The sequence below is a fragment of the Oncorhynchus mykiss genome, chromosome 27 (genome assembly GCF_013265735.2).
Source record: "Oncorhynchus mykiss isolate Arlee chromosome 27, USDA_OmykA_1.1, whole genome shotgun sequence".
Classification (NCBI taxonomy): Eukaryota; Metazoa; Chordata; class Actinopteri; order Salmoniformes; family Salmonidae; genus Oncorhynchus; species Oncorhynchus mykiss.
This window is the reverse complement of record NC_048591.1, coordinates 11,209,626-11,229,037: the sequence shown is the minus strand read 5'-3', so window position 1 is coordinate 11,229,037 and position 19,412 is coordinate 11,209,626. Positions and strand designations below refer to the sequence as shown.

General features: G+C 41.2%; 1 protein-coding gene across 2 annotated transcripts in view; it reads right to left on the bottom strand.

Moving 5' to 3' along the window:
• LOC110507545 (limbic system associated membrane protein) overlaps positions 1–19,412 on the bottom strand; it is a 1,153,754-nt gene that overhangs the window by 896,696 nt on the left and 237,646 nt on the right. Inside the window, exon 1 of one of the 2 annotated variants that reach the window (XM_021587594.2) lies at positions 14,132–14,372. The exons of the other annotated variant lie outside the window; for it this stretch is intronic. Within the exon in view, the coding sequence (XP_021443269.1) occupies positions 14,132–14,195 (64 nt within the window). The 5' untranslated portion in view covers positions 14,196–14,372. Of the gene's footprint in view, positions 1–14,131; positions 14,373–19,412 lie in introns of those variants that run through there. 2 annotated transcript variants of the gene reach the window in all.

Sequence of the window (19,412 nt, the reverse complement as noted above, 5' to 3'; positions counted from 1 at the left end):
AAAACCCCAGCGAGGCTTGGGGAACCTCTCTAATGGCAAACATCAGATACCGCAACATGAAATCCAAGTTTTTTACATCCTTATCGATTACCTTCCTGAGCATTGAATTCGGGGTGTGGTTCAAATCAAATCAAATTCTATTGGTCCCATTCACATGGTTAGCAGATTATTGCAGTTATTGCGAGTGTAACGAAATGCATGTGCTTCTAGTTCTGACAGTGCTGCAATATCTAACAAGTAATCTAATAATTCCACAACCAATACCTAATACACACAAATCTAAGTAAACGGATGGAATAAGAATATGTGCATAGAAATATATGGATGGGCTATGACCGACTGGCATAAACGAGATGCAATAGATGGTATAAAATACAATATATACATCTGGGATGAGTAGTGCAAGATATGTAAACATCATTATTAAAGTGGCATTAAAAAGCAACTAGTGATCCATTGTTAGAGTGGCCAATGATTTCAAGTCTGTATCTAGGGAGCAGCCTCTGTGTTAGTGATGGCTGATAAACAGTCTGATGGCCTTCAGATAGAAGCTAATTTTCAGTCTCTCGGTCTCAGCTTTGATGCACCTATACTGACCTCGCCTTCTGGATGGTAGAGGGGTGAACAGGCAGTTGTTGTCATTGATTATCTTTTTGACCTTCCTGTGACATCGGATGCTCTAGGTGTCCTGGAGGGCATGTAGTTTGCTCCCGGTGATGAAAAAAAACTGTTAAAGAATTTCAGGAAAAAAAAAAATAACACTGCAGACAAATCCCCCAAAACTTTACTCTTGACAGTAAATAATACACAGCTGGTTGTGTATTTGTACATGGACACAAACTGTGGAAACCTCACCCTCTGGAGAGCCCTGCGGTTGTGGGCGGTGCAGTTTCCATACCAGGTATATACAGCCTGACAGGATGCTCTCAATTGTGCATCTGTAGAGGTTTGTGAGGGTTTTAGGTGACAAGCCAAATTTCTTAATTCTACTGAGGTTGAAGTCTTCACACAGTTCGCAACGAGCCAGGCATTAAAGACTGCTTGTACAGAACGCAAGAGAAGTGACACAATTTCCCTAGTTAATATGGCCTGCTAACATGAATTTATTTTAACTAAATATGAAGGTTTAAAATATATATACTTTTGTACTGATTTTGAGAAAGGCATTTATGTTTATGGTTAGCTTCCTGTTACACCAGGTGCTGTAGGTGTCCCGGTGATGCGTTGGGCAGACTGTACCACCCTCTGGAGAGTCCTGCGGTTGCGGGCGGTGAAGTTGCCATACCAGGTGGTGAGACAGCCCGACAGGATGCTCTCAATTGTGCATCTGTAAAAGTTTCTGAGGGTCTTAGGGGCCAAGCCACATTGTTTTAACCTCCTGAGGTTGAAGAGGCGAGGTTGCTCCTTCTTCACCACACTGTCCCTGTTGGGTGGACCATTTCAGATTGTCAGTGATGTGTACGCAGAGGAACTTGAAGCCATCCACCTTCTCCACTGCGGTCCCGTCAATGTGGATAGGGGCATGCTCCCAATTTCACGATCAGCTCCTTCGTTTCGTTGAAATTGAGAGAGGTTATTTCTGGCCTCACTCTGCCAGAGTCTTCCCCTCCTCCCTGTAGCCTGTCTCGTCATTTTTGGTAATCAGGCCTACTATTGTTGTGTTGTCTGCAAACTTGATGATTGAGTTGGAGGCATGCGTGGCCACACAGTCATGGGTGAACTGGGAGTACAGGGGGGGGGGGGGCTGAGCATGCACCCTTGTGGGGCCCCTGTGTTTAGGATCAGGGTACCATGGTGTTGAAGGATGAGCTATAGTCAATGAACAGTATTCTGACCTAGGTATTCCTCTTGTCCAAATGGGATATGGGAAGTGTGCAGTCCGATGGTGAATGGATCATCTGTGGAACTATTGGGGTTATAAGCAAATTGAAGTGGGTATAGGGTGTCAGGTAAGGTGGAGGTGATATGATCCTTAACTAGCCTCTCTAAGCACTTCATGATGACAGAAGTGAGTGCTAGGGGGCGATAGTCATTTAGTTCAGTTACCTTTGCTTTCTTGGGAACAAGAACAATTGTGATCTTGAAGCAAGTGGGGACAGCAGGCTGGGATAGTGAGAGATTGTATATGTCCGTAGACACTACAGCCAGCTGTTTAAGCATGTTTTGAGGATGCGGCTAGGGATGCCGTCTGGGCAGGAAGCCTTGCGAGGGTTAGCACGCTTAAATCTCTTACTCACGTCGGCCACGGAGAACGAGAGCCCACAGTCCTTGGGAGCAGGCCGCGTCAGTGGCACTGTTATCCTCAAAGCGGGTGAAGGTGTTTAGCTTGTCTGGGAGCAAGATGGCAGTGTCCGAAACGTGGCTGGTTTTCCCTTTGTAATCCATGATTGTCAGTAGACCCTGTTTTTCCTGTTTGATTGCCTTACGGATGGAATAACTACACTGCTTGTATTCAACCATATTCCCAGTCAACTTGCCATAGTTAAATGCGGTGGGTCGCACTTAAGAGTTTTGCGCGAATGCTGGCATCTATCCACGGTTTCTGGTTTGGGTAGGTTTTAATAATCACAGCGGGAACAACATCCCTTATACACTACCTGATGAACTCAGTCACCGTGTCGGTGTAAGTGTCAATGTTATTCTCAGAGGCTACCCGGAACATATCCCAGTCCGTGTGATCAAAACAATCTTGAAGCATGGATTCTGATTGGTCAGACCAGCATTGAATAGACCTTAGCAAAAGTACCTCCTGTTTGAGTTTCTGCCTATAGGAACGGAGGAGCAAAAGGGAGTCATTATCTGATATACCTGAAAGGAGGTCGGGGGTGGTGAGGGTCTTGTAGGCATCTCGAAAATGCAAGTAGCAGTGGTCTAGTGTTTTCCCTAAGCGAGTACTACAGTCAATGTGATTACAGAACTTCGGTAGCTTTTTCCTAAAATTTTCTTTGTTAAAATCTCCAGCTACAATAAATGCGGATCCCAGTTGGCATAAAGTCCAGTGTAGTTCCTTGAGGTCCATCGTGGTATCGGCTTGAGGGGGAATATACACGGCTGTGACTATAACCAAAGAGAATTCTCTTGGGATGAGACGTGAGGAGAGACGGACCAAGACGCATCGGATGTTGAGTTCAACATATTTATTATAAAGTGAAACGTTATAATAAGAACAAAACAATAAGAACAAAACAATAAATCAATAAACTAACATCGAAACGTGACTACGTGGTGCACATGCACAAAACACAAAATAATATCCCACAAATGCAGGTGGGGAAACAACCTACCTAAATAATCCCCAATCAGAGGATAAACAGCTGCGTCTAATTGGGAACCATATTAGCACCCGCATAGAAATATCTATACTAGGTCACCCCCTAGTCACGTCCTGACCTACTACACCATAGAGAACTAAGGGCTCTCTATGGTCAGGGCGTGACATGGGAGGTATTAAAGTCGGAATTTGATTGTAAGTTATTCTAGGTCGGATGAACAAAAAGGACTTGAGTTTCTGTATTTTATCACACCAAGAGTAGTTAATCATGAAGCATACAGAGTTCTTTATTCCTGTCTGCACAATGAACTGAGAACCCAGCTGGCTGTATGGACAGGGACAGAATATCCAGAGAGAGCCATGATTTCGTGAAACAAGGTATGTCACATTCCCTGATGTCTCTCTGGAAGGAAATCCTCGCCCTGAGCTCATCTACTTTATTGTCCAGAGACTGAACATTAGCGAGTAATATACTCGGAAGTGATGAATGGTGTGCCCGCCTCCTGAATCGAATTAGAAGTCCACTCCAAATATCTATAATCCCCTGGTGGCGACTTGGAGCAGCCTCTGGGATAAGTTAAATTGCCCTGAGGGGTACGAATAAAGCATCCAATTTGAATAAATCGCATTCCTGTTGGTAATGCTGGTGAGTTACCGCCGCTCTGATATCAAACAGATATTTCCGGCTATATGTAATAACACAAAAAACGCTCTGGGCTAATATTGTAAGAAATATCAGACAAAAAAAAACTAAATAATTCAAAGTTGCTTAGGAGCTAGAAGCAGAGCTGCCATGTCTGTCGTCTCCATATTACCCTACAGGCCTGATTGGTGGAGTGATGCAAAGATGTTTGTCCTTCTGGAAGGTTCTCCCATCTACACAGAGGAACTCTGGAGCTCTGTCAGTGACCATCAGGTTCTTGGTCACCTCCCTGACCAAGACCCTTCTCCCCCGATTGCTCAGTTTGGCCGGGCGGCCAGCTCTAGAAAGAGTCTTGGTGGTTCCAAACTTCTTCCATTTAAAATGATGGAGGCCAATGTGTTCCTGGGGACCTTCAATGCTGCAGAATATTTTTGTACCCTTCTCTAGATTATTTCCTCGGCACAATCCGGTCTCGGAGCTCTATGGACAATTCCTTCGACATCATGGCTTGGTTTTTGCTCTGATATGCACTGTCAACTGTGAGAACGTTATACAGACAGGCGTGCCTTTCCAAATCATGTCCAATGAATTGAATTTACCACAGGTGGACTCCAATCAAGTTGTAGAAACATCTCAAGGATGATCAATGGAAACAGGATGCACCTGAGGTCAATTTCGAATCTCACAGCAAAGGGTCAGAATACCTACAGTGGGTCAGAAGTTTACATACAGTAAGTTGACTGTGCCTTTAAACAGCTTGGAAAATTCCAGAAAATGATGTCATGGCTTTAGAAGCTTCTAATAGGCTAATTGACATCATTTAAGTCAACTGTACCTGTGGATGTATTTCAAGGCCTACCTTCAAACTCAGTGCCTCTTTGCTTGACATCATGGGAAAATCTAAAGAAATCAGCCAAGACCTCAAAAACATTTTTGTAGACCTCCACAAGTCTGGTTCATCCTTGGGAGCAATTTCCAAACACCTGAAGGTACCACGTTCATCTGTACAAACAATAGTACACAAGTATAAACACCATGGGACCACGCAGCCGTCATACCACTCAGGAAGGAGACGCGTTCTGTCTCCTAGAGATGAACGTACTTTGGTGCGAAAAGTGCAAATCAAACTCAGAACAACAGCAAAGGACCTTGTGAAGATGCTGGAGGAAACAGGTACAAAAGTATCTATATCCAAGGTAAAACGAGTCCTATATCAACATAGCCTTTCAGGTTATGTCCATAGGAAGAAGCCACTGCTCGAAAACCGGCATAAAAAAGCCAGACTACAGTTTGCAACTGCACATGGGGACCAATATCATACTTTTTAGAGAAATGTCCTCTGGTCTGATGAAACAACAATAGAACTGTTTGGCCATAATGACCATCATTATATTTGGAGGAAAAAGGGGGAGGCTTGCAGGCTGAAGAACACCATCCCAACCATGAAGCACGGGGTGGCAGCATCATGTTGTGTGGGTGCTTTGCTGCAGGAGGGACTGGTGCACTTCACAAAATAGATGGCATCATGTAGGAAAATAGGAAAATGGTAGGAAAATGGTAGGAAAATGATGTGGATATATTGAAGCAACATCTCAAGACATCAGTCAGGAAGTTAAAGCTTGGTCGCAAATGGGTCTTCCAAATGGACAATGACCCCAAGCATACTTCCAAAGTTGTGGCAAAGTCAAGGTATCGAAGTGGCCATTAACAAAGCCCTGACCTCAATCCTATAGAAAATTTGTGGGCAGAACTGAAAAAGCGTGTGCGAGCGACGTTGCCTACAAACCTGACTCAGTTACACCAGCTGTCAGGAGGAATGGGCCAAAATTCACCCAACTTATTACGGGAAGCTTGTGGAAGGCTACCCGAGTTTAACAATTTAAAGGCAATGCTACCAAACACTAATTGAGTGTATGTAAACTTCTGACCCACAGGGAATGTGATGAAAGAAATAAAAGCTGAAATAAATCACTCTCTACTATTATTCTGACATTTCACATTCTTAAAATAAAATGGTGATCCTAACTGACCTAAGACAGGGATGTTTTTTACTAGGATTAAATGTCAGGAATTACAATTTTGAATAAAACTGCAACGTAACAAAATGTGGAAAAAGTCAAGGGGTCTTAATATTTGAGAATGGGGCCTCAGAGTATTCAAGCCACCGATGGTGTTCTCTCTTAGTAGATGCACATCGCTCCTTGAGGCACTGCAAAACAGTGGCAAAAATACAGGATGAAAGGGCAAGCGTATGTGTCCCAAAACAGCTGACCCTACATGGGGTGGAAGCCTCATTAAGATTGCTGTGATAACTGGGGGAGGAAGAAGAAAAACTGGGCTACTTCTTTATTTTGGATGTGGTTCCAAATGCCTTTTCAAGTCTCTCTCTTTCCCTTTCTCAGGCTCATTTTGGCTCCTGAAGGAGGAATGCTGAGCACGATGTCATCCAAGCTCACCCAGAATTTCCTCACAAACCAATTAAGGATTCCTCCAGTGTTGCTGCTGCCAGCTCTGCTCCCACTCCCCGCTCCCTGTAGGAATGAGCAGGAGCAGGAGCAGGCCAGTAGCAGTCATGCCTGGGAAATATAATTAACCTCAAATGTGTTATTAGTGGCTGTCATAATGAAGAAATTAAGAACAGACTGCCAAACGCAATGACACAACAGACTGGCAGAGCAGTTCTTAAAAGGATCACCGTGTCAGCATACTGATTAAGAAAGAGAGATGAACACCCCATAATTCTTGCCAGAAGATAGTCTGTCCTTCAGCGCTTTAACAACAGTACTCTACAAAATGTGTTTATACAGTAATAAAGCTCACTGATTCTTGATTATTCTCAGACAGGTTACCTCATATTGTGCTACTTTGATAAACTACCTCGTTTGGAAGACTGAATATATCTAGTCATACCTTCTGAATATTCCTGCATTGGTAAACACACAAACGCGTACTGGAATACAGCTCATTCAAAGCTGTCTTAGTGCCAGCCTCTGACTGTGGTGGTACGGTACATCTAAACCAGCTATTCTCATCCCTCCTTAACATTGGCAATGAGCCGACCTCACAAAGGGATCACAGGAAGATAAATTACTATGACAAATAACATCATTACATTAATTGATATCGTATCAATCATCACTTGAGCAAAAAAAAGTGATTGGAATGGAATGCCATTACAGGTGCTGTGTAGTACCTAGATGTATTTTGGCAAACATAATTATGTTCCTTTGTGTGCAATTGAAACATGTTTATGGTCCAGTTAGGCCTCTTGAGCTTCAGAAAACAAGGGAAATAGGAGGGGTGGTCAACAACAATGACAATAAGCCAGTGATAGAGCTTACCCAAGAAAAACGTCCCAAAAAGGACTACTTCCTGGAAAACAAGTTGGAGCATTGTAAAAACAAGCAGAGATAAATATCTTCTTAACTCAGACTTTATTCTATGATTGGGATGTATACAGGTACTGACGTTTAGACGTCACATGACTTCTTTCTGAGAGATCCATTTTTAATGTCTCTCGCATTCCAATGTGTGGACCAGCTTCCCACAGTCCAGGTACTTTTACAATGGCAGTCATTGTGTGTCCCACTTTTCCCTATGTAATAGTCATCTAATTCAATTAGTGCATTGGGATTTGGTGATTCATTATCGGACTGGTAAGAAGATCATGTTCGAGGAAAACAGAGCTTACAACCATTTTTTCCTGTGACTGAACTCAAAAGCGAAAAAGATACAAATTAAAATGACAACGTGTAATTTCCTCATATTAAATCTCTAATCATAAATTTGGCTTCCTGATAAACAAGAAAATAGAAAACACTCCCTGTTCCACGCACGTCAAACCGACATGCTGTCTGGCTGGTGAAAAGACTGGAAACAGAACTAGAACTAAAATCTGTAGGTTTATAACAACTCTAAATATTGCAAACAGAACACTCACCAAGACAGCGCTTTGTTTCTTAGTCTATTACGAGGGAAACCGCGGTCTGAAACAGATCCATTCACAATTATGAAGTCGATCTTAATTACTGAGCTTTGGGAAAACAGTTAAGGGTCTGGATTCCAGAGGAGAAGGATGGTAGTGGATATTAAAGAGAACATGAGACCAATTAAGTTCCTGCAAGGTTCACCACACCCTAAAATTTGAGACATTTTGTATAATTTCTAATCTAAAGAAATGAATAATTACTATTATCTGACATTTCACAGCACATAAAATTGCTTTAGAGTGCCAAAATCAATTACCCCTTGACTCTGGAAAAAATAGATCACTGTGTTCTGGGAATGCCGGAGATGTGCCTGTGTGCATGTAACACACGCAAACGACACCCTAACCCAGCCAGACAGCAAACAGCTGGGAAACAACTGCACTTAGCATTGGGTTGATGAGCAATGCAGACGAGTGGTTGAGTAGGCCGGTTATAGAGTTCAGGAATCAGGATCAGACGGGCTTGCTCAAGACAGGCAGAGAAGGAGTATTGCTTGCTTCATTACAGTGGTACACTACTTCTATACATGCAAGAAGATGATCCTGGATTTGCATCACTACGAAATTAACAAAAACCTCTGAAGTTGAACTTCAAGATGAGATTCAGAAACAGAGATAATATGATATCAGGGACTGGAAGGCAGAGGAATAATACTAATGAGAGTCTCCTCATTTCAATTTCCTTCAGTAATTGGAATACTTTTTATAAACGTAAGTATTCCAGTATATATATATATCTGACAAATTCCAACATTATGTATGAAGATAAATTGATTTGATTTTTGTATAGGTGTATACAGTATTTTGTCTTCCATCTACACATTTGTACAGCTTCTCCATTCTCCAACTTGTCAGTTTCTCTTGTAAGAGAATAAAGTATGTGGATTCCAACCTGCATGATAGTTATTGTGATTCTAATTGGAATAGGAGTACTCCGTAGAGTAGAGAGATACAGCTGGTCTTCCTGAAAGCTTATTGGTTATGATGATACTGAAATCTAATTAAAGAGTTTACACATAGAAAGGGATTTTGTATGGATGTTGATTAGAAATGCATCACTTAAATCAACAACAAAGAGTCGCGCGAACTGCCAGAAGATGGACTCGCGGAATCTTGCTATTGAGACTCGCGGATGGACTCGCGGACTTGCTATTTCACGAAGATGTTTATCGTTAAACATAATTCTTGTGACTATTTTGCTCGTTTTGCCTCAATAAAGTGTGCGCCTGTTCACAAATCTCTGCTCTCCTGCACCTGACTTCGCTACCAGTACGCACACATCTTACATTCATGGTCAAATTGCTGCAAAGAAACCACTACTAAAGGACACCAATATGAAGAAACTTGCTTAGGCCAAGAAACATGAGCAAGACCTGTGGAAATCTGTCCCTTTGGTCTGGGGAGTATACATTTTTGATTCTAACAGCTGTGTCTTTGTGAGACGCAGAGTAGGTGAACAGATTATCTCTGCATGTGTGGTTCCCACCGTGAAGCATGGAAGAGGAGGTGTGATGGTGCTTTGCTGGGGACACTGTCAGTGATTTATTTAGAATTCAAGACACACTTAACCATTATGGCTACCAAAGCATTCTGCAGAAATACACCACTCCATCTGGTTTGCGCTTAGTGGGACTATAATTTGTTTTTTCAACGGGACAATGACATAAAACAAGGAGAGTGATGGAGTGCTGCATCAGAAGACCTGGCCTTTCCCCATCACTCGACTTCCACCCAAATGAGATGGTTTGGTATGAGTTGGACTGCAGAGTGAAGGAAAAGCAGCCAATAAATGCTCAGCAAATGTGGGAACTCATTCAAGACTGTTGGAAAAGCATTCCTCATGAAGCTGGTTGAGAGAATGCCAAGACTGTGCAAAGCTGTCATCAAGGAAAAGGGTGGCTACTTTGAAGAATCTAAAATCAAAAATATATTTTGATTTGTTTAACACTTTTTTGGTTACTACATGATTCCATGTGTGTTATTTCATAGTTTTGATGTCTTCACTATTATTGAAAAATTAATAAAAATTCTTGAAGAAGTAGGTGTGTCCAAACTTTTGACCAGTACTGTATATACTAGGCAGTGTCAGAGGAAGGCCGCAAAAATTGTCAAAGACTCCAGTCACCCAAGTCATTGACTGTTCTCTCTGCTACCGCACGGCAAGCGGTACCGGAGCGGCAAGTCTATCTCCAAAATGCTCCTTAACAGCATCTATTAACAATTAATCAAATGGCCACACGGACAATTTGCATTGACATCACCCCACCCCCCTTTGTTTTTACACTGCTGCTACCCACTGTTTATTATCTATGCATAGTCACTTTACACTCACTCACTCATACCCCCTGTATATAGGCTCATTATTGTAATTATATTGTGTTATTTAATATAAAATAAACTTTCGTGTATTTAGTAAATATTTCTTAAAACTGCTTTGTTGGTTAAGGGCTTGTAAGTAAGCATTTTGCGGCGCATGTGACAAATAACATTTGATTTGATTTGATCACAGGATCTAGAAGCCTTGTACAGGGAACGCCAAGCTAATTGCAATTTTCCTGGTATGGGGCTCTGCGAAGTGGAGCGTTGTGGACATTAAAGAAGGCGAATGCGAGGTGGTGCAGGGATATAAAAGTACAACTAACATACAACGGTGTATTGCTGCGATTCCACTCTATTCTATTTTATTCTAGACCCAACTCATCCCTCTCTCTCTCCCTCCCTCCCTCTCTCTCTCTCCCTGTGGCCACAGCATTTACATCATTCTCCAACCCAAATCACCTCAGAGGAACCCAGACCACATCCTGCCTACAACCAAGCACAGAGACATAGTTGGAATATAGGAAGACCCGAAAAAACACAAGAGTCAATTCAGTCGGATCTGTTTCAATAGGAGCAGTCTGTGGTCTCTCGTGAGGGGGAAAATCCTGAGCCCCCAAAGAGAGATCAACACAGACTCCAGTGAAAGGCCAGGCGAGAGAGAGCATCAATACAAATCTTCTGATTGCATTAATTATTTGGACTGTTTAACTCTCTGTCCAATTCATTTCTGAATGTGTGTGTATTCCCTGTGTGCCTGATATTCTGAAGGTTTATACAATGGGTATGGGGTAATGTTTCTGAGTTCTCCAGGCAACGCTGTATTGGGGTTAATCCCAGAAGCCATTCCAGATTACAGAATCTAGCATACTCTGACTTTATTTAAGGAGTGTTCTCTTGTTTCCGAGGTGATGGCATTATTTTCCTTAGAATAAGCATATTTCACAATCATGTTCCTCCCAGGAGCCTAGTGTGAATTGATCACCACATGAAAGGCAATTATTTGTATTACCAGACAAATAAGTAATAAGTAATAAATTAAATTCTATCCACAGCTATCCAACTCCATCTCTGCTATGCCATCTCTGGATAATTGACAAGTCATTTTTTCCTCCAAAAAGAATAACAGCATCAACACCATTAAACAACTCTGTACCTCAAGGTTCCTAATTCTTCCCATCAGAAAAGGATGAACTAAAAAACAAAGAAAATGGAAGGCACAAAGCCAGACTGCTGTTTTCTTCCTCTTATTTCAACTGCAAAGTCATGTCTTTTTTCAACATACAGTATGTAAGGGAACAATCCACTACTGGATATGATGTGCTATGAAAGCCCCAAATAGTACATGTGCTCTATGAAGAGCAAATACAGTACATGTGCTCTATGAAGAGAAAGTGCAGTACATGTGCTCTATGAAGAGAAAGTGCAGTACATGTGCTCTATGAAGAGAAAGTGCAGTACATGTGCTCTATGAAGAGAAAATACAGTACATGTGCTCTATGAAGAGAAAGTACAGTACTTGTGCTCTATGAAGAGAAAATACAGTACATGTGCTCTATGAAGAGAAAATACAGTACATGTGCTCTATGAAGAGCAAATACAGTACATGTGCTCTATGAAGAGAAAGTGCAGTACATGTGCTCTATAAAGAGAAAGTGCAGTACATGTGCTCTATGAAGAGAAAGTGCAGTACATGTGCTCTATGAAGAGAAAGTGCAGTACATGTGCTCTATGAAGAGAAAATACAGTACATGTGCTCTATGAAGAGAAAGTACAGTACTTGTGCTCTATGAAGAGAAAATACAGTACATGTGCTCTATGAAGAGAAAATACAGTACATGTGCTCTATGAAGAGAAAATACAGTACATGTGCTCTATGAAGAGAAAATACAGTACATGTGCTCTATGAAGAGAAAATACAGTACATGTGCTCTATGAAGAGAAAGTACAGTACATGTGCTCTATGAAGAGAAAATACAGTACACGTGATCTATGAAGAGAAAGTACAGTACATGTGCTCTATGAAGAGAAAATACAGTACATGTGATCTATGAAGAGAAAATACAGTACATGTGCTCTATGAAGCAGCCATACTAAATACTTTACATTCTCCTGACTTCAATAGTGATCTATGGTGCAGTTTCATTACTAGTTAACCATGTTGGCTGTACTGCACTCAGAAGAGGCTCCATCTCCAAAGATAAATTAACAGTGGGCATTTAGAGCAACATGTTGACTTGCCTACACCAATTCATTTAACAGATGAGCATTACGTTAGTACAACAAGAAGGGTAATTTAAAGTTAGATGAAGAGGAAAAGTGGGCCAGCGAGGAGGACCAGACATGGTCGAGGCCACCAACCTGTGACACCGCCCCTAGGAGTGAAACATGGCCAGACTGGTTAAGCATACAGATCAAAGTGGACATTTTGTTGTGTCTCTCCTGCTGTGGTTCCATGTAAACAGACCTAGTCAGCGCTCTATGCTGACCATTTTTACAAGGAGCACGTGTACGCCTAAGTTGAAAAATAGAGCAGCACACAAAGAAATGTAGGAGCACAATGAAACATATTTGAGATATTAAAGCTAGAATCTTACATTTTTCTAGGTGCACTGTGGATCCTAAATAAAAAGCCCTGCTAGTGTATATTAGGAAGACCTCATATGACATCCCCTGGCAGTTGTCTATAACATACATTTTGCTGTCATGATAAGGCTGAATCATGCCTTGCATTTCATAGAATATATTAGACATTTCATAAGTTAGAGCTGGAAGCCCCTAGTGTTGTTGACCTGGAGGTTGTGGTTTCATTCAAAGCCATTTCCTAATGTATGCTTAACCAGTCTGGCCATGTCTCACGCTTAGGGGCGGTGTCACAGGTTCCTGGCCTCGACCATTTATTTTTTTATTTCTTAACTTAATTTAACTAGGCAAGTCAGTTAAGAACAAATTCTTATTTACAATGACAAACAGTGGGTTGACTGCCTTGTACAGGGACAGAAGACATTTGTACCCTGTCAGCTCGGGGATTCGATCTAGCAACCTTTCAGTTACTGGCCCAACACTAACTACTTGGCTACCTGCCACCCATGCCGGACCCTCCTCGCTGGCCCACTTTTCCTCTTCATCTAACTTTAAATTACCCTTCTTGTTGTATTAACGTAATGCTCATCTGTTAAATGAATTGGTGTAGGCAGGGCAGCATGCTGCTCTAAATGCCCACTGTTCATTTATCTTTGGAGATGGAGCCTCTTCTGAGTGCAGTACAGCCAACATGGTTAACTTGTAATGAAACTGCACCATAGATCACTATTGAAGTCCAAGCTTGTTACCTGTCTGATCCTACAGTGAGATCTCCCCACAGAGTAGAAAGTTCAGTAGGCTAGCTACAGTGACAGATGAAGTCATCATCTTCAAGAGCTACTAAAATATGCTGGACCACAGGGGGGCACAGAAAATACATACATATTACACACACATATACATATTCAAAATCAGCAGGGACATCGCAGACAAGTCACATCAAAAATAATTTAATAACTGGTAGCTTTATCAATTTCCTATAAACTCTCGCCACCCCCCCAACCACCGACACACACACTTTGAATCGTACTGGTGTAATCTTCAAGTACTTTTCAATATCTCCCCCTCTGCGTGTGTAGCCTACTTCTCCGTGTGCGTAAATACATTGTGTGTCAATCTGAGAGCAATAAATAGGAAAGGATGAACGTCATAAATATGGGGGATGAATAATAAATCGTAGAAGACACCAGAGGTGGCCAGCAAAAGCAGTCTCAGTAGGGGTAGATGCACGACATTAATTCATCTGTAACTACAAACTGAAAAGAGGAATGTGACTAGTAAACTAAAGCAACATAATTATATTAAAAATGAACCAGAATACAACCCGTACCTTGAAATCCAAAAAAGAACAAGAATCCCGGTATCCAAATTGCGTGTATCCAGAACGAATTCATGTTGTCCTCGTCAGCTCCAAAACCTCTCCTGAATGTCAACGTACTTCTTGTGCAGGTTTTTTGCAATAATTTCGTGAGCAGGCAGTATCGTTTTTTGGTAGATATTATGCTCAGAGGGCGTATAGCACCAACGCTATGTCCTAATCCTGCAGAGCACTATAACTACAACTCAAGTGCTCGAGCGCTAAACGCATCCTTTTTGCAATCACGAATAGTTGTGCGCTTCAGCACTTTCCTGTCCCGGTCGTCACTGCCACCTAGTGGATAAGCAAGTACCTAGAAAAACACCAGTTGGACATATAGTCTTCTGATTGTTGATGAGGATAAGGACTCACGCTGCACGGGGGAATCACTAGTCAGCCTATTTTCCAACTGTGTTTATTGTGTAATTAAATGTGTATTTCAGCAACGTTTTATGGATCAACACATGCATGCCTGTCATATAGAATAGCATTCTGAAACATTTATTTCACATCTGACATATTCCAAGGAATGTGTGTTTCAGTGTCTATATCCATGTATATGCTTCCATTATCTATTTTCCCTCCAAACACCACTGTAGCTACTCCAGCCATAATTTCCAGGTCTCTCTGATGCATAGGCTACTACAAAACCAATAAAACAAATCTGGACAAGTGCAAACAATTGGAGTTATTTCATCAACTTAATGCAGATTGATTCTCTCATTGCATGTGTGTGATATGCAATCTGTGATAACAATACCATTATTTCCTAAATAAAGTCCCACTACATACTACAACTGATGCTAGTTGAAAGAGATATCTAGCTACCTACTGTGAACCCTTCAATACCTCAACAACCAAACAGCAGTCCTCAAGAGAGGGGCAACCTTTTGCTACCCTCTGTAAACCAACGACAAAGGTCCTCTGTACCGCATGAGGTGTGTCCCTACCAGAGGTGAGGCTTGGCAGAGGACAGGAGAAGAGGATAGCAGCACGGAAATCTATTGAATACTAATAGTGAGTGACATTTGGTAAGAAACTTCTTCATTCAGCCTGCAGGCAAGGTGGGGGCGAGCTGTTTGTAAAGACACTTGAGACTAATCAAAGTCCAGGGATCCATACTCACTAGAAAATGGCCTGTGAGAGAGTGGCAGAGAGAGAGAGAGGGAGAGAAAGTGTTTCCCCCTTTAATGTGCTCTGTTCCTCTCTCTCTCTACTGCCAGCCAAACTGTCCTCTCATCTACTGTTTTACATGTCCACAACTGACAGCAAGGCTAATACAGACAAAACCTGCAAATTCATTCAGTGTGGCAACCCTGTCTTTTTTGTGATAAAGCATTGTTCTTTCTTACTGAATCGTACTAGATTTGATTGTGATCGCAATGAAAGCAGATGCTGCCTGAACATGCCGTTGTATTCCTGCTTCTAAAGCCCAGTCTCCTTTTGTAAGCCCTGGTGAGCTACATGACTGGTGTTGCTGAATTGAATTATGCTCAGATGTTAGTCATTTGTTAAGTATGAATGCCAAAGACATTACAGCTTCAACAATTGAAAAGAAAAACAAAGTTGGCTCATGAGGATGTCTGGATGTGATGTTTAACACACCTTATTGAATATTGAATTACCCCTGTTCTCCACCACCATGTGAACCACAAGCTTTTCATTATGAAATGTTCTGCTAGAGAACCCTTGTGTCTACACCAATCACATTCAAAGCTGAATAGTGTTTAAGTTACTGTCTGATATAGTAATCAATGAGATCCATGCAGTCTAGCATGGAAAGCAAAACTGTATCCGTTTATCATGGGAATGCCTATGATAAAAGTCTAAGCCGTTGGGGAGAGGGGGGGGGGGGGGGGGGGGGGTTATACTAAGCTAAAATATGGAATTGTTTTCACATCAGTGTTACCGACTTCAGGCCGAACGGTTTGGCCTGTTCAGACGCTACAGACGTTTAGCTATAAATTAAACATTTTAGGTAAACTACTATTTTTATTTTTTATTTTATAAAATATTGAATTTCTCCTTTACTACTATAGCCCATAGAAACATTGTCATAAAACAAATGGTAAATGGCAACAAAATAACTGTCAAATAATATTTCATAAGGACTAAAAACAGTGTCCCCTTTCCTGAGTCGGACGCTACAGAGAGAAGTTGGCACTTCAGCGTTACAGACTTCAGGACAAACCGTTCGGACGCTACAGACAGAAGTTGGCACATCAGAGTTACAGACTTCAGGCCAAACCGTTCGGACGTTTTCGTGAGAAGACCGATTTTCAGGATGTCTCATAGTCTGACAAACACCACTGTAGCTCAGCACCTTCCACCACAGATTGTTACGCCCTGACCTTAGTATTCTTTGTTTTCTTTATTATTTTGGTTAGGTCAGGGTGTGACATGGGTGATATGTGTGTTTTTGTCTTATTCTAGGGTTTTTGTACTGTTTAGGGGTTTTTGTAGATTTATGGGGTTGTTTTCATCTAGGTGTTTATGTTGGTCTATGGTTGCCTACATTGGTTCTCAATTAGAGGCAGGTGTTTATCGTTGTCTCTGATTGGGAACCATATTTAGGCAGCCATCTTCTTTGGGTATTTTGTGGGTTATTGTCTGTGTAGTTGCCTGTGTCAGCACTCGTTATCATAGCGGCACAGTCGTTTTTGTTTAAGTGTTCTTCATTAATAAAATAATGGATTCACACCACGCTGCGCTTTGGTCCCCTCCATATGACGATCGTGACACAGATGCAGAAGGTTGACATAGGTGGATAAGGTGGATTGAGACGCATCCATTCAAAAAAACATCTAGTTTAAACAGATTTTTATGGGGATTGTTTTATTATGTTACTGAGATTGACGCACGACTTTTAAGGATTAAGGAATAAGGAGTAAGGTCCTTAAGGAGTAAGGTCCTTGAGTACATCTTGGGCTAATACAGTGCCTGCCTTAAAAAGCTACTGTCACCTTTTTTTATATAGTCTGTACTGATGTTTGGAAGACAAGTGTCATCAAAATATACAAACCTTTTTTCGAGAACGCAAATAGGACACTTGAGAACTAAAAATATTTTGTCATGATGGGGGCAAAAACGCAGTACAACATTTGCTATCACCTCCCATGATTACCCCTCTAAGGCCGGGGACACACCTACTGTAACTGCATGAATACGGATGGACATGTTCAGATGAGATGATTCCGTCAAAAGACAGACCACTTATGTGTGTTTTTGTGACAATCATCTCCGCTGTCATTCATCTGGCAATGGATGACTGCCATTGACAAAGCATTAGCTCCATCTGAAATAGTCAGACACAAAATACCAAAGAGTCTACGCCTATTCCGGTTTGCATTTTTCATGGCTGGAGACCAATTCCATATTTTTTTTGTCCATCCACATTTCTTCCGTTCACAACAATACAGACAGGCTCAGTGTGAGGCAATTTGAGTTTAAACTATTTCAGGGGGTGTGAACGAAGTGCTTGGAATTGTGGGAGACCGCCCATAGTGCAGGGGTACACAAATCTTACCCTGAAGGTCCAGAGTACTGCTGGTTTTCTATTCTACTTGATAATTAATTGTACACACCTGGTGTCCCAGGTCTAAATCAGTCTCTGATTAGAGGTATAGAAATTTTAAAAGCAGTGGAACCGGATTTCGAAGGTACAGATTAGAATTTGATGGCCATAGTAGGTCTACTCAAAGGAACACTCAAAATATTTTTTCAATGACTATGCTTCTCTGAGATCTTTCAGGTTGGCCGCCCCAAATATTAATCTTTGAGTAATGACAAAATACAGTATGTTTTTCCGTCTGATAATTGCCTTCAGTAGGCTTCACGGCCTACTTCAATCATCGGAAAAATATGGATAGCCTAAAACTACATGTAGACAATTCCATTAAGTTAGCCATTAAGGAAAAACACATTAATGTTGAGTACTGCATGTTAGTCTAGAAAAGATCAATAGTCATGATGAACTATGTTTGAGTTGAGTATTCTGTACCTTTTGAAAGACATGGAAAAAAACAAGCCACTGGATTTCTGCACATTGAAAGCACATTGCTTCCGTCAGGACTAGTGGCACTAAACATAAAAGTCTACTGTGATCAGGCTAAATCTTTCCCACAGACACCCCTTCAGAGAGCAATGAGGAAGAGACTCATGTAAGTCATCTTAGTCTCTTTCAAAGACACTGTTCTTCATATCCTCATATCATTAATCTTTGGAAAAAGCCAAGTAAATTAAAATTGTGAAATTAATTAAGAGGACTGTCAGTTACTGTAAAGAAGAAATATCCAGGCCATTTTCAGTCTGTGTGTGTGTGTGTGTGTGTTTTGAGCCTAAAGCAAAATTTTTATGAACTCCAAATTAATGAAAGGCCCCAATGAATGAATTAAATTGGGGAACAAATGATTCTATCCAGTTATTCTATCCAAATCTACGTTATTAAATTCCCCCCAATTACCATCATGTCAGAACACTCTTTCAGACAGGTTATGGATCACAATTAGAATATTAACAACATTTAGCCATGACACATACAGTACAATAGTCTGATAGTCTTTTGACTGAAAACAGCATTCAGAAGCTAAACTGACTACAGATAAAGAAATTAGACAGACTCTCAGGAGCATCTAATCCCAATTCAGTTTTGTGAATATCTGATGGTATTTCCAATGTGTATGTTTTATTAAAAAACCTTTTGGCCTGGAGCTAAATTCAGTCCTAATTTAGATTGGCAGAGGACAATCTCTATATAGTGTCTCAACTCCCACTTTACCATATACAGGATTCTATTTGTCGATGCTAGTGGGCCGTGTCCAATTCATATTCAATATTGTTGTCACACGTGTCATATTCATAATGAATTTGGATGCTTTGATTGACATAAATTACACAGCTTGCTATGAAATTATACTGCAGGAAACAACGATTTAGGGTAGAATTGACATGAAATGGCACCCTAGCCTGGGTACCTGTTTGTTTGTGCCATCACGCCACCCTTTGTCATACCATGCTGTACACAACAAAACCAAATGTATCACACTAATGTTAGGTACTAACTGAACAATACACAGTTGAAGTCAGAAGTTAACATACACTTAGGTTGAAGTCTTTAAAATGTGTTTTTCAACCACTCCACAAATTTCTTGTTAAACTATAGTTTTGGCAAGACGGTTAGGACATCTACTTTGTGCATGACACAAGTCATTTTTCCAACAATTGTTTACAGTCCGATTATTTCACAGTATCACAA